The sequence below is a fragment of the Hoplias malabaricus genome, chromosome 4, assembly GCF_029633855.1.
Source record: "Hoplias malabaricus isolate fHopMal1 chromosome 4, fHopMal1.hap1, whole genome shotgun sequence".
NCBI lineage: Eukaryota > Metazoa > Chordata > Actinopteri > Characiformes > Erythrinidae > Hoplias > Hoplias malabaricus.
The window spans coordinates 22,579,847-22,592,444 of NC_089803.1; the positions used below are offsets into that span (position 1 = coordinate 22,579,847).

At 44.2% G+C, this 12,598-nt stretch overlaps 1 protein-coding gene across 1 annotated transcript in view; it reads left to right on the top strand.

Moving 5' to 3' along the window:
* Window positions 1–12,598, top strand: part of spock1 (SPARC (osteonectin), cwcv and kazal like domains proteoglycan 1) — a 338,530-nt gene that overhangs the window by 1,783 nt on the left and 324,149 nt on the right. Inside the window, 2 exon segments of the mRNA XM_066668610.1 lie at window positions 3,582–3,719; window positions 5,518–5,718. Of these exon segments, the coding sequence (XP_066524707.1) occupies window positions 5,521–5,718 (198 nt within the window). The 5' untranslated portion in view covers window positions 3,582–3,719; window positions 5,518–5,520.

Consider the following 12,598-nt stretch of genomic DNA (forward strand, 5'->3'; position numbering starts at 1 on the left):
TTTGAGGTCTTTTTCCCCCTCATGCAAATATGCATTTGTTGTGTTTCCCCTCCACTCTACAACAGGGTTTCACCACAGACATCACAATATAAAACAACAACCAGCTAGACATGGGCTACTGTCTGAACGAGTCCACATCACAGACACAAACAGGTCTCCTTTAGGGAGACTAGCCTTGAATGCTGTATGTAAACATTGACTCTACACACTGTCCTACATCATTAAGAGTGGCTTCAGTAGTTACTCAATAGTATAAACTAATATTAGGTTTATTAGTGTCCACTTTCAGAAAAAAACATACATACACATGACTAGGGTGGTCCCTCAAGTCATACCATCATTCATTCATTCATTCATTGTCTGTAACCACTTATCCAAGTCAGGGTCGCAGTGGGTCCGGAACCTACCCGGAATCACTGGGTGTAAGACGGGAACACACCCTGGAGGGGGCGCCAGTTCTTAACAGTGGGCGACACACACTCACACATTCACTCACACATTTTTGGCATTTTTGGACTGTGGGAGGAAACCCACGCGGACACAGGGAGAACACACCAAACTCCTCACAGACAGTCATCCGGAGCCGGACTTGAACCCACAACCTCCAGGCGCAGCAGGTAGTGTCGCAGTCACACAGTTCCAGGGGCCTGGAGGTTGTGGGTTCGATTCCCGCTCCCGGTGACTGTCTGTGAGGAGTTGGTGTGTTCTCCCCGTGTCCGCGTGGGTTTCCTCCGGGTGCTCCGGTTTCCTCCCACAGTCCAAAAACACACGTTGCAGGTGGATTGGCAACTCGAAAGTGTCCGTAGGTGTGAGTGAATGTGTGTGTGTCTGTGTTGCCCTGTGAAGGACTGGCGTCCACTCCAGGGTGTATTCCCGCCTTGCGCCCGATGATTCCAGGTAGGCTCTGGACCCCCCGCGACCCTAAATTGGATAAGCGGTTACAGGAATGTCATAACGGAAAGACAGTTCTATACCTCTTTGTAGTTATTTAACTGTAGATTGCATTCCTTCTATTGCTCTGAATACTGTGTTTACTTCCCTATCACCTTGAACTTCAATGGTCAGGACCACCACAGAGCAGGTTTTGGGTGATGATTTGGGTGGTGTATCAGCGACACTGACGTGGTGTGTCTGTGTGTGTTGTGCTGGTAGGAGCATATCAGCCACAGCAGTGTTGCTGGAGCGTTTAAACCCCTCAGGGCCAACTTAGTCTCAGCCACAGATGATCCGCACACACATAGACAGAGAGTCTATGTGTTTGTCAGTGCATTACGCTGGCCTCACTGTCAGGATTCTGCCCGCTGAATTCTGATTGGCCCCCTGTACCTCCGTATAAGCGCACTTCAGTGTATCATTTTATATTGGCTCTGGTACTGGTCCGATGTGAATCGTAAAGACAGCCTCTTTCTGCATGTCATGCCAAAAATACCAGACTTGTGATTGGTCCATTTGCCAGTTTACTTTTCCTGCAGTGGTCGGCATCTCTTGTCCTTGTTATGTGACTAGACTCCCTCTTAGAGAATCTGGCTATGCGACACTTGGACCAGCTAAACTATTCAATCAAGCAAACACCATAAACATCCAGCCAAATGTGTCCTGTGGGCTGCATCCCTTGACCATGAACTAAGGAGGATCAACAAGGTAAGTGTGTTTAAAAGAGGGGTCAGTGAGGGAACTCTAGCAGCACTGCTTTGTCTGATCCACTTGTATCAGTGCAACACCCAACCAGCTCATTTTCATTGTCACAGCAGTTCTGAGAATGATCCACCATCCAAAACATACCTGCTCTGTGGTGGTCATGTGCAGGTCCATTGATCAGGATGAAGGGAGCAGAGAAAGCATGCAGAGCAACAGATGGACAACAAAAGAGACAGCTCCTTTATGAGTGTAGTACTGAAGGAACAGCTCCTATATGAGCATTAACTTTAAGGCTCAGCTCAAAATCTGTGGCGTAATTGAAGGAACAGTTTGTATAGGAGTGATACATTGAAGAAACAGCTCCTAGACAAGTGTTGCTATAAAGAAACAGCTCCTACGAGCATGTAGTACTGAAGGAGTAGCTCCTACTGCCTGAACAAGAATCAGTAAATAGTTGTTTTCTTTTCTTCTCATGTTTGTATTTGTTATTGTTCCTCTGGACTTTTAAAAGTAAAGTATAGCTTGTAGCAGTGCAGTCAATGATCTGTGACCAACCACATAATCTCCCTGCTGTGCTTTACCTCCACCAGACTGGAGCTGGAATAACAACAGAAGCCTGCACGTTTTAATTTGTTTAGATCTTGCTGGGGACAGCTCCTGTCTGAGAGTAGGACTGAGGGGACAGCCCTCACAGCTGCAGTGAGTTTTGTTACTTAATGGGGCCCTTGTTGTGGACGCTGAAGTTCAGGCGCGTTTTTCCAAATGAACTGGATCCTCTGGGTGTTACGCGCAATGCCAAGTGTTGGCTAGAGGGGCCACTGGAGTGAAGGCATCTCTGATGAGCTGGAGGGATGTTTGTGAGAAGCCAAATCAAAAGAAGCCTGAGCTTACTAATGTTCCTGTGGTTCCTGTGGCTAAATGTTATGTCCCAACATCTAATATAAAGCCTTTCAACTAGAGGCTGATACTGCAGCAAAAGAAGGGCAACAATTCCCCAATAACGCCTTTGATTTCAGAAGAAAAGTGTGTGTACATGATCTGTATTTGTGCATTATATTTGTTCACTCTGCCTTTTCAGGCGTGTGGAGCTAGTCGTTATCTTTTCTCCTCTCTCTGTGTTTTATTCACCCAGACTGTAGCACTGCGGCCAATGGTCTGTGACTAACCACATAATCTCCCCACTGCGCTGGAAACACACCAGTCCTGACTGCAAATGAAAACAGAAGCTGGTTTTAATTTGTCTAGATCTGACTGGGGAATAAGTGCATGTAACTTTTATAGGGGTCTATTGATCTCCCCCCTCCTCCTCTGCATCCTGCATGAAGCCACAGCTCTGACTTCACCTCTCCTGCTATTAAAGCTCATAGCTGCTCTCGCTCCCACTGCCCCTGATTCCAATAATAATCAACCCGTCAAAAAGAAGCTGTTTATGTTTTTTATTGGCACCTGTACTCAGACAAACCCCGCCCCCTGGGCACTGGGACTGGGTGATGAGGTAGAAAATAGTTTACATTTATATGCCAACAACTGGGTTTTCAAAAATGCATTATTGCTGTTGTTGTTGTTGTGGTTGATGGTGTTTTTTGTTGTATTTTTATGTATACATTTGTTGTATTTATTTTATCATCTATTATATGTATTGATGTATGTGTATATATGTAGTGGGATTATTAATATTATTATTATAATCATTGTTATTATGATTTGTGTTTTTTTATCATTGTGGGGAGGGGCTATGGAATATTGCTGGAAAAAAATGCGTCAGAGGGACAGAGCTAGTGGGAGGAGTCAGGGTAATACTTTTGTGTGTGTGTGTGTGTGTGAGAGAGTGAGAGAGAGAGAGAAAGAGAGAGAGAGAGAGAGAGAGAAAGGCGGAGCTTCTCTCGCTCCCTCTCTTTCTCTCTCTCTCTCACTCTCGCTCGCTCTGTGTCTCCCTCTCTCAGTGCAGCTACGCAGACTCTCCGCACGCGCTTCCCAGCACAGTGACACCGACCACTTCCACAGCGACCCCCAACAGAACAGCCCGCGCTTTCTCTCTCACTCCCCACGCACCCCCTCCACAGAAGAGTGGGCCATCTGAGGTGAGTGCACGCGCCTTAACTTGGATCATCATCAACATCATAAAGGGAATACCGCGGGGTATCGGGGTCTCCAAATGCGCGCCCGTGTGCGTCCTAGGTATTTGCGCGCCGTTGCGCTCGTGCGTGAGTGGCGGCTGCGTCCAGAATCACACACTACTGTACTTTTACTACTTTACTGAAGAATGCACTTCCAATTGTGACGTACTATTCTTCTGATTGTGACGTGATGTTCTTTTGATTGTGACGTACTTTTTTTCTGACGTTCTGTGTAGAAGCAGGTTTGCTGTAGTGGACGCAGCCCATGCCTGTGTTCGCGGTCACCTCGCGCACTGTTTGAGACACAGTGCTAATCCCATTAGCGCCACATATTCCGGTATTTATAATCCGGAGTAATCCAGCAGCAGCGGCGCGCCGCGTCCTGCAATTAGAGTTTACTGCACGAGAACAAACAGCGCGCGTGCCTCCAGCCAAACACGGCTGCGGGTCTGAGTGTTTGCACTACACTACAGCGCGCGCGTCCTATCCACGCGCCTTGCCCACCAGCGTCCTCTCAGATTCATGTCCTCTTTTTCTTCCTCAGTCATCTCTATCTTTTTATCTTCTCCTTTCACTCCCTCTGTCTATCTTTCCCTCTTCTTTTCTCTTCCTCTGTTTCTCTTCTTTCCTTTCCTCTATCCTTCATCTTTCTCCTCTATCATGTCTTTCTGTTCTCTTCCCTCTCCCTCTTCTTTTTTCTTTATCCTCTCCCTCATTTCCCTTCCTCTGTCTATCATTTCTTTCTTCATTTCTCATTGTCTCTCTTCTTTCACTTCCTATCACCTGTCTCTCTTTCTCTTATCATCTTTCTTCCTTTCTCCCCATCTCTTTTTCTCTTCCTGTCATCTTTCTCTCTTCCCCTTTCACTCCCTCTGTCTCTCCTCTTTCTCTTACCATCTTTCTTCCTCTTTCATCTTTCTCTCTTCCCCTTTTGCTCCCTCTTTCTCTACTCTTTCTCTTCCTCTATCCCTCCACTTTCCATTTTTCTGTCTATTGCTATTCTTTTTCTCTTACTGTCTCTCTTCTTTCTCTTTCTTTATATTCAAACATTCTCTTTCATTTCCTCTGTCTATATTCTCTTCCTCTTTAACACGCTCTGTCTCCTCTTTCTCTATCTCTAACATCTCTCTCTTCTTTCTGTCTCTCCTATTTCTCTTTCACTATTTATTCTCATCTTCATTGTTTCTCTTATTTAATCAATTTACTTCTCTCTTCTTTTTCTCCCTCTATCTTATATTTCACTCTTTCTCTCATCTATTTCTCATTCTCAATCATCTCACTTCCTTCTCTCATCCTTTTCTTTCTCTATCTGTTCTCTTTATAATGCTCATTTTTCTTTAATCTAAATTTCCCGTCTTGTCTTTTTCTGTTTACTTTCTCTTCCTCTGTATGATTTCTTATCTTATCTTTTTTCTTCATCTCTCCTCTCACTCTTCTTCTAACTATGCTTTTGCTCTGTGTTCTCCTCCTGTTACTTGTTCTGTTTCTTCTTCCTCTTTTCTGTCTATTCCACTATCTATTTCTCTCCTCCTTGTTCCTCTTCTCTTATGCATCTATTTATTCTCTTTGTTCATCTCATCATTTTTCCTGTCTCTTTTCTCTCCTCATATTCTCTTCTTTCTCTCTTTATATTTCTATTCTCTATACATTACTTTCTTCTTCCTCCCTTTACTTCCATATTTCATTCCTTGTTTTCTCTCAAACTCACTTTTTAACTCTCTCTCTCTCTCTCTCTCTCTCTCTCTCTCTCTCTCTCTTTCAGGCAATGTTGTACAGGCTGCTGTTGCCACTGGCGGCGCTGCTGCTGCTGCATGCGGATGGCAGACGTGTGGACACGGCGGCCTCTTTAAACAACAACAACAACGAAAACCACAATGCCCAGGCGAACCCTCTGGACTCGGACAAGTGGATGAGCGGCGCGTCCCACTACGATAAGGAGAAATACTGGAACAGGTTCAGAGACGTGAGTAACCCTTCTTCAAATTCAAAAAGTCACCAGAGCTGGAGACACTGTCTGGCTGCATGCCAGTGTGCACACTCTAACACACACACACACGTGCACACACATGCACAAACCAAACATACACAGTGTCTTTGAAGGGTACACCTGCTGTTTCCAGGGACTTTGTGGTCCTGGTGGCCATACTCTAGCACTGTTTTGTTTTTAATGAGGTTTAGGTGGCGAATTTAAAGCCAGAGCACATCAATCAAACAATCCAGACCTCTGAATATTATAGTGCTTCAAAGAGAGAGAGAGAGATGCACTGAATTTAGTTAATTCAATATGGATATCACTTCTCCAGGAATTATATATATGTATAACACCTCACTTTTACAGCAGTAAATACAGTCCCATACTGCCTTTACTACACTTTTCTAGACTACTTTCCTCCATTCACACTGTTCTAGACCCCCTTCGCCCATTAACACTGTTTTAGATCAATCTCCACTATTTACACTCTTCTAGACCTCATTCAGACTGTTCTAGATTGGTCTCCTCCATTTACACTCTTCTAGACCCCCCCTTTCCCAATCAGACTGTTCTAGATCAGGCTCCTCCATCCACACTCTTCTAGACTTCCTTCCCCCATTCAGACTGTTCAAGATCATTCTCCTCCATGTACACTGTTCTAGATCATCCTAACCCGCATTAACACAGTTTTAGATCAGTCTCCTCTTGGCACACTCTTCTAGACCTCAACCAGACTGTTCTACATTGGTCTCCTTCATTCACACTCTTCTAGAGCCCACTTCCCCAATCAGACTGTTCTAGATTTGCCTCTCCCATTTATACTTTTCTAGATCATCCTTCCCCCATTAACACTGTTTTAGATTAGTCTCCTCTATTCACACTCTTCTAGAGTCCAGACTGTTCTAGATCGGTCTCCTCCATGCACACTCTTCTATACCTCATTCAAACTGTTCTAGATCGGTCTCCTCCATGCACACTCTTCTAGACCTCATTCAGACTGTTCTAGATCGGTCTCCTCCATTTACACCCTTCTAGACGCCCCCTTCCCCAATCAGACTGTTCTAGATCAGCCTCCCCTATTTACACTGTTCTAGATAACCCTTCCCCCATTAATACTCTTTTAGATCAGTCTCCTCTTGGCACAGTCTTCTAGACCTCTGTCAGACTGTTCTACATTGGTCTCCTCCATTCACACTCTTCTAGACCGTACACTCTTACACTGTTCTAGATCACCCTTTTCGATCACACTGTTCTAGACCCCCCTGCCCATTAAGTTTTAGACCAACTCCCCCATTCAAACGGGTCTAGATTGCTCTCTTTCATGCTCCGCCCAAACTGTTCTTGATCACTCTTTCAACCTCAGTTCTCATATCAATTCAAATTTATTTGTATAGCGCTTTTTGCAACTGATTTTGTCACAAAGCAGCTTCACAGAATTCCAGTAAGACTAAGTTTTGACATGCTCCTCATTCTAGACCACACCCCTCCCCTCACCATGTTCCAGAACACTCTCTAGACAACACTCATTTATTCAACATGTTTTAGATCTCTTTCCTCAATTCCTAATAATCTAGACCACATTCCCCCATTCACCCTGTTCTTGGCCATGCTCCTCCATTCACACTGATCACTCAACTCCATTCACCCTGTCATACATCACTCTCCTTCCTTACCAGTTTTCTAGAACACACTTATCCTCTCAAACTGCTCTGCAAATGCGCTCTTCCATTCTAAAGCATTAATCACTGACAGAGATCTAGAATTCACTCCTCCATTCACACTGTTTCATTTGGAATGATGGAGGTTAGTTTGCCCTGGCTTTGAGAGCAGGATCACCACACACAGTGCTGGACTCTGACCCTTCAGGACCAAAGTTCTCTGGTGGTTTAGTCAAGAGATTTTAGTCCAATAAGAGAGAACAGGCTTGATGAGCTTCAGCTGTTTCTAGGAGCAGACCCAGAGGTTTGATTACAGAGCACTCTGGAGCTTTTCCATCAGGGGCTATGAATGAAAAAGGGCTTTGGCTATGGATGTGCAGATGGTTTTGTCTGTCGGTTCCTCCTCTTCCCTTCTCTCCCATTGTTTTGCCTACACTCACAAAGTCCTCTGTCTGAAAGGCTCTTCTTTTCCTTCACTTCATTTGCCATGTCTCTGTGATTTTAATACATGACAATAAATGTGAATACTTTATATAGAGGATATTGGTGTTGTTCATAATGTTATACTGAGTGTAAAAACATTGCATCGCCATTCGTATTCATTGTCTTTTTTATTTTGGGCATCAGTGGTGCTTTAGAGATTGTTAAACTTCTGGCCAATAGAAATAAAATGTGCTTCCATTGATGTATATGGAAATCTCCATTGGTGAGATACGAGAGTTTTTTTCCACAGTAACCATATACCGAGCTTTTCAAATTTTTGAATTGTCATGGAATCTGTTAAAGCCTTTGGGTAAACACTACTGAAAAACAAAACCATTTCAAAATAACAGCTTTAAAATGTTTGCCTGAGTGATTAGAGGCACAGTCGGTTCTGCTCATGAGGACCTTGCATTAGTCGATGAGTCGAATCACATGTGTTAAATGAAGTAGAATGATAATCTCCATAGTGTCCGTGGCCCTCCGGAGCTGGAGTTTGACACCTCTGATGCTCCAGCTTGTCGGTTTGAGCTCTTCTAATGATTCAGTGTTAAAAGGCTGACCTTTCAATAGCGTTTGAGTTTGTTATTGAACAGATTCTCGGAGAAAGTCAAACTGTTAAAGCTGAAATATAGCTGTGTTTACAGTAAAATGGCCTTTAGCTGAAGTGGTATTTAAACAGCTGCTGCAGGGAAATGTAGTTACATTTATAATGACAAGACTGAGGAAGTTTGAGGGATGGTATTTTCAAGTGATTTGACCTCAATTATTTCAAAATCTTCACTCTTCAGACTCTTCTGACTGTAGTTTAACACACGCACTGGACTCTGAAGTCTGCTGTAATACGTTTTGCTGCTGTTTGTAGCATCTGTACTTGATTTCTGAAAATGATTGTCATTGCTGCTGTGAGAACGAAGAAATGTAAGTGGTTATTTTAACGGGTTTATTGATATCCATTGCTTTGTATTCTGCCTTGGCCTTTGCTGTGTTATTCCAAGCTGAGGTGTAGTGGCCTTGCTGTGGTCAGGCGAAAGCTGCAAAAGGGCAGAGAGAAAGAGACAGTCATTAGCCACCATTGGTCCACCTTCTGCTGCACAGCTGGTTTTGTCTCTGTCTGTCTCTCTCTTTCTCTTTCTGACCCCACCCCCTCTTATTTTTTCCCCTGTATATTTGTTTTATATCATATTTTCACACAGTTAACAGCCTCTTCACTTACTTGGGAAAATGTCTGTATTAATGGGCAGATAGACATGTTCCAGAATCTAAAATCATGTTTTTATGAATGTACATGAATGTCCTTTTCAATATAGGTACAAATTTGTAGAGAAGATTTTTTATGTATATATATATCCACTATAACACTATTCATCTATTTTATTCACATATATATCTTTCATCCTCCCCCTCTTTCTCTCTCTCTTGCTCTAGCTCTAGCTCTCACACTCTATCTCTCTCACATTCTGTGTGTGTGTGAAAGAGAGAGAGAGAGAGAGAGAGAGAGAGAGAGAGAGAGAGAGAGATGGTTCCTTGGAGACTTCACTCGTGTTTCTGCCATGAAAATGAGCCTCATTACCTAGGAGCTGCTCGTTTTGTGTGTGACTGAGTGAGAAAGTGAAGAGGAGAGAAATCGTGTGTTTGTGTGCGTGAGAGAGAGAGAGAGAGAGAAAGAGGGTAAAGAGAGAAAGTGAAAGATGCTGACACTAGACTTTAAGGGCTCTCTGTGGCATTCTACTAACCGGCCTCTTCTCTTGAGGAACAATAAAACATCAAACCCAGACCAAAATGTCACAGCACCACTCATTCTCTCTCTCTCTCTCTCTCTCTCTCTCTCTCTCTCTCTCTCTCATTCTCTGTCTCTCTCTCTCTCTCTCATTCTCTGTCTCTCTCTCTCTCTCTCTCTCATTCTCTGTCTCTCTCTCTCTCTCTCTCTCATTCTCTGTCTCTCTCTCTCTCTCTCTCTCATTCTCTGTCTCTCTCTCTCTCTCTCTCTCTCTCTCTCTCATTCTCTGTCTGTCTCTCTGTCTCTCTCATTCTCTGTCTGTCTCTCTCTCTCTCTTTCTCTCTCTCTCTCTCATTCTCTGTCTCTCATTCTCTCTCTCTCTCTCTCTCTCTCTCTCTCCTCTCTCTTTTAATTCCTCTCTCTGTCTCTCGCTTTCTCTCTGCATCGATCCTTCCTTGATTCCACTTTTCTGAATCCCTTTGTCTAGTCAAGCCTGTCCATCTGGTGCACACCCCTTTGTCTTTCTTTCTCCTCCTCCCCCTCTCATTTTCGCTCCCTCTCTCTTTCTCCACCCTCTGTCTCGCAGACCCTCTCTTACTTCTTTTCCTTCCCCCACCTTTCTCCTGCTCTCTCCTTTATCTCTCCGTACTTTTTTTCCTCCTGCTTTCAACTCACCCCTCTCTTTCTATCTGTCTCTCTATCGCTTTGCCTCCTTTTCTCTCACTCTCTCTCTCTCTCTCTCCCCCCTTTATGACACCCCGCCGACCCTGTGTGCTCTCAGCTGTGAAATCACACACACACACACACACACACACACACACACACACACACACACACACACACACCTACCTGCTTAAATCAGCTGCCGTTCTGCTGTCTGTTTCTATGCTGATGAGGTGCAGGCTCCAGACGTGTGAGAGGGAGAGCGAGAGAGTGTGTGAGAGAGAGATAGAGAATCTGGTTTTATCTGCTTGAATGTCCAGTAAAAAACGGTCTTTTTTGTGTCTCTTTTGCGTCTACACTCCTGCTCTGTTTTCAAGGTTTAGTTTTTCCGTGTGTATTTGTGTGTGTGCTTAGGCCTGCTGAAACTGATCCCTCTCTTCATCAGACTGGACAGAAGGGCTGTTATTGTTCAAGAAGTGTGACGCAGATAGAGACAGGTGTGTGTGTGTGTGTGTGTGTGTGTGTGTGTATTTGTGCTGACTGATAATATTGTACTGCATGAACACAGCTGGGACCATCAGATGGATGTGTTGAAAATTGTTTTACCTGTGTGTGTGTGTGTGTGTGTGTGTTTGTGAATAATCTTCAGGATCTATCACTTTATGTAATTACACACACACACACACACACACACACACACACACCACTAACTCCAAAAGGCCAGTAATGCTATTCCTACACTATTTAAAACGGACTGAGACGGTATGAGATGGTAACAGTGAGAGAGAGAGAGAGAGAGAGAGAGAGGGAGAGAGAGAGACAGAATTAGAAAGAAATGCTGGATAGAGGGAAGCTTGACACCGAGACAGAAAGAGAAAAGACAAACACAAAGGCAACGAAAATGTGTGGACATGGGTGTAGACGGACAATAATCTGTGATATTGTAACCTCGGCCTTGGTTGTGTGTGTGTGTATGTGTGTGTGTGTGTGTGAGTGTGTGTGTGTGTGTGTGTGCGCCTGCGTGCATGCGTGTGTGTCTCACTGCTGCTTGGCCTTATCGACTGCACTGCAGACACCCACCAAATCAATCGCCTTGAAAAGTGAGCAAAGGCACCCTGAGAGACAGTGTGTTGTTGTGTGTGTGCGTGTGTGTGTGTGTGTGTGTGTGTTCACATGTCTGAGTGTTCATGGTCCAGGTCAGTCACACTGTGGGATGCAGCACTTTTTTAAACCAGCACATTTTCCTTAAATGGCCAAGGTCAGGGACTCGTGTGCTGAACCCTGAATATGAAATGCTCGGCTGCACATGCTTCAGTGCGGATATCTCCATAGCTCCTCCGTTTCCAGACACAAGGCCATACACTAGTGGTCAGATCAGGGGTGAGGGATTATGCAGTTTAAGTAATTTAAGTAATTAAACATGATTTGGGTGGTGGATCAATCCCAGCTCGAGTTCCACTCACTCTCCACTCTGTTAGACACTCAGACCTCATTGGTCACACCTTGTAGATGTAAAGTCAGAGACAGTAGCTCATCTGTTGCTGCACAGTGTGTGTCGGTCGTCCTCTAGTCCTTCATCAGTGACACAGGACGCCACCCAGAAGATGCTGTTGGCTGGATATTTTTGGCTGGTGGACTGTTCTCAGTCCAACAGTGACACTGAGGGCTTTAAAACCCCGGGGCAGTAGCACTAATGTAAAGGAATTATTTACAGAGGCGATTACTGAATATTGAATTAGTAAACACTAAGAAAACTGACTTTTAATTTATGAGTGAATACTACTTTTTACTGTAATATTACCATAGTATTGCACACTTATTCTCAATCTGAAAAGTAAAGTATACTACCAGTGTTTCCTTTTTCCCAGTTCCACTCCTCTCCCCTGGCACAGTATCTACAGGTCCCTGGCGAGGACAATCTTCTTCAAAATAGGCCCAGACTAGAACTGCTGTCCTATCTGTCCTCATCCACCTCAGCACAGCACGCAAGCTAAAAATACACACCTGAATCACTGGACCGCTCACTCCGTGTGTGTGTGTGTGTCTGTGTGTGTGTGTGTGTGTGTGTGTGTGTGTGTGTGTGTGTGTCTTTGATAAACCTTCCCTTCCCATTTCATTATGTCAGCGAGTTCGGCAAGCAGAATTGAACATTTCTTCTATTCCCTCTTTTTTTTAACCTACTTTCCTTGCTTTAGGAGAGAGTGAGAGAGAAAAAGAATGAGAGAGAGAGAGAGAGAGAGAGAGAGAGAGAGAGAGAGAGAGAGCAGGGAAAATGTGGTGTAGAAAATCAAGAGACATGAGGGAAAGACAAGGAGGGAAAGAAAGTGATAGCGGAGTGATAGAAAGTGAT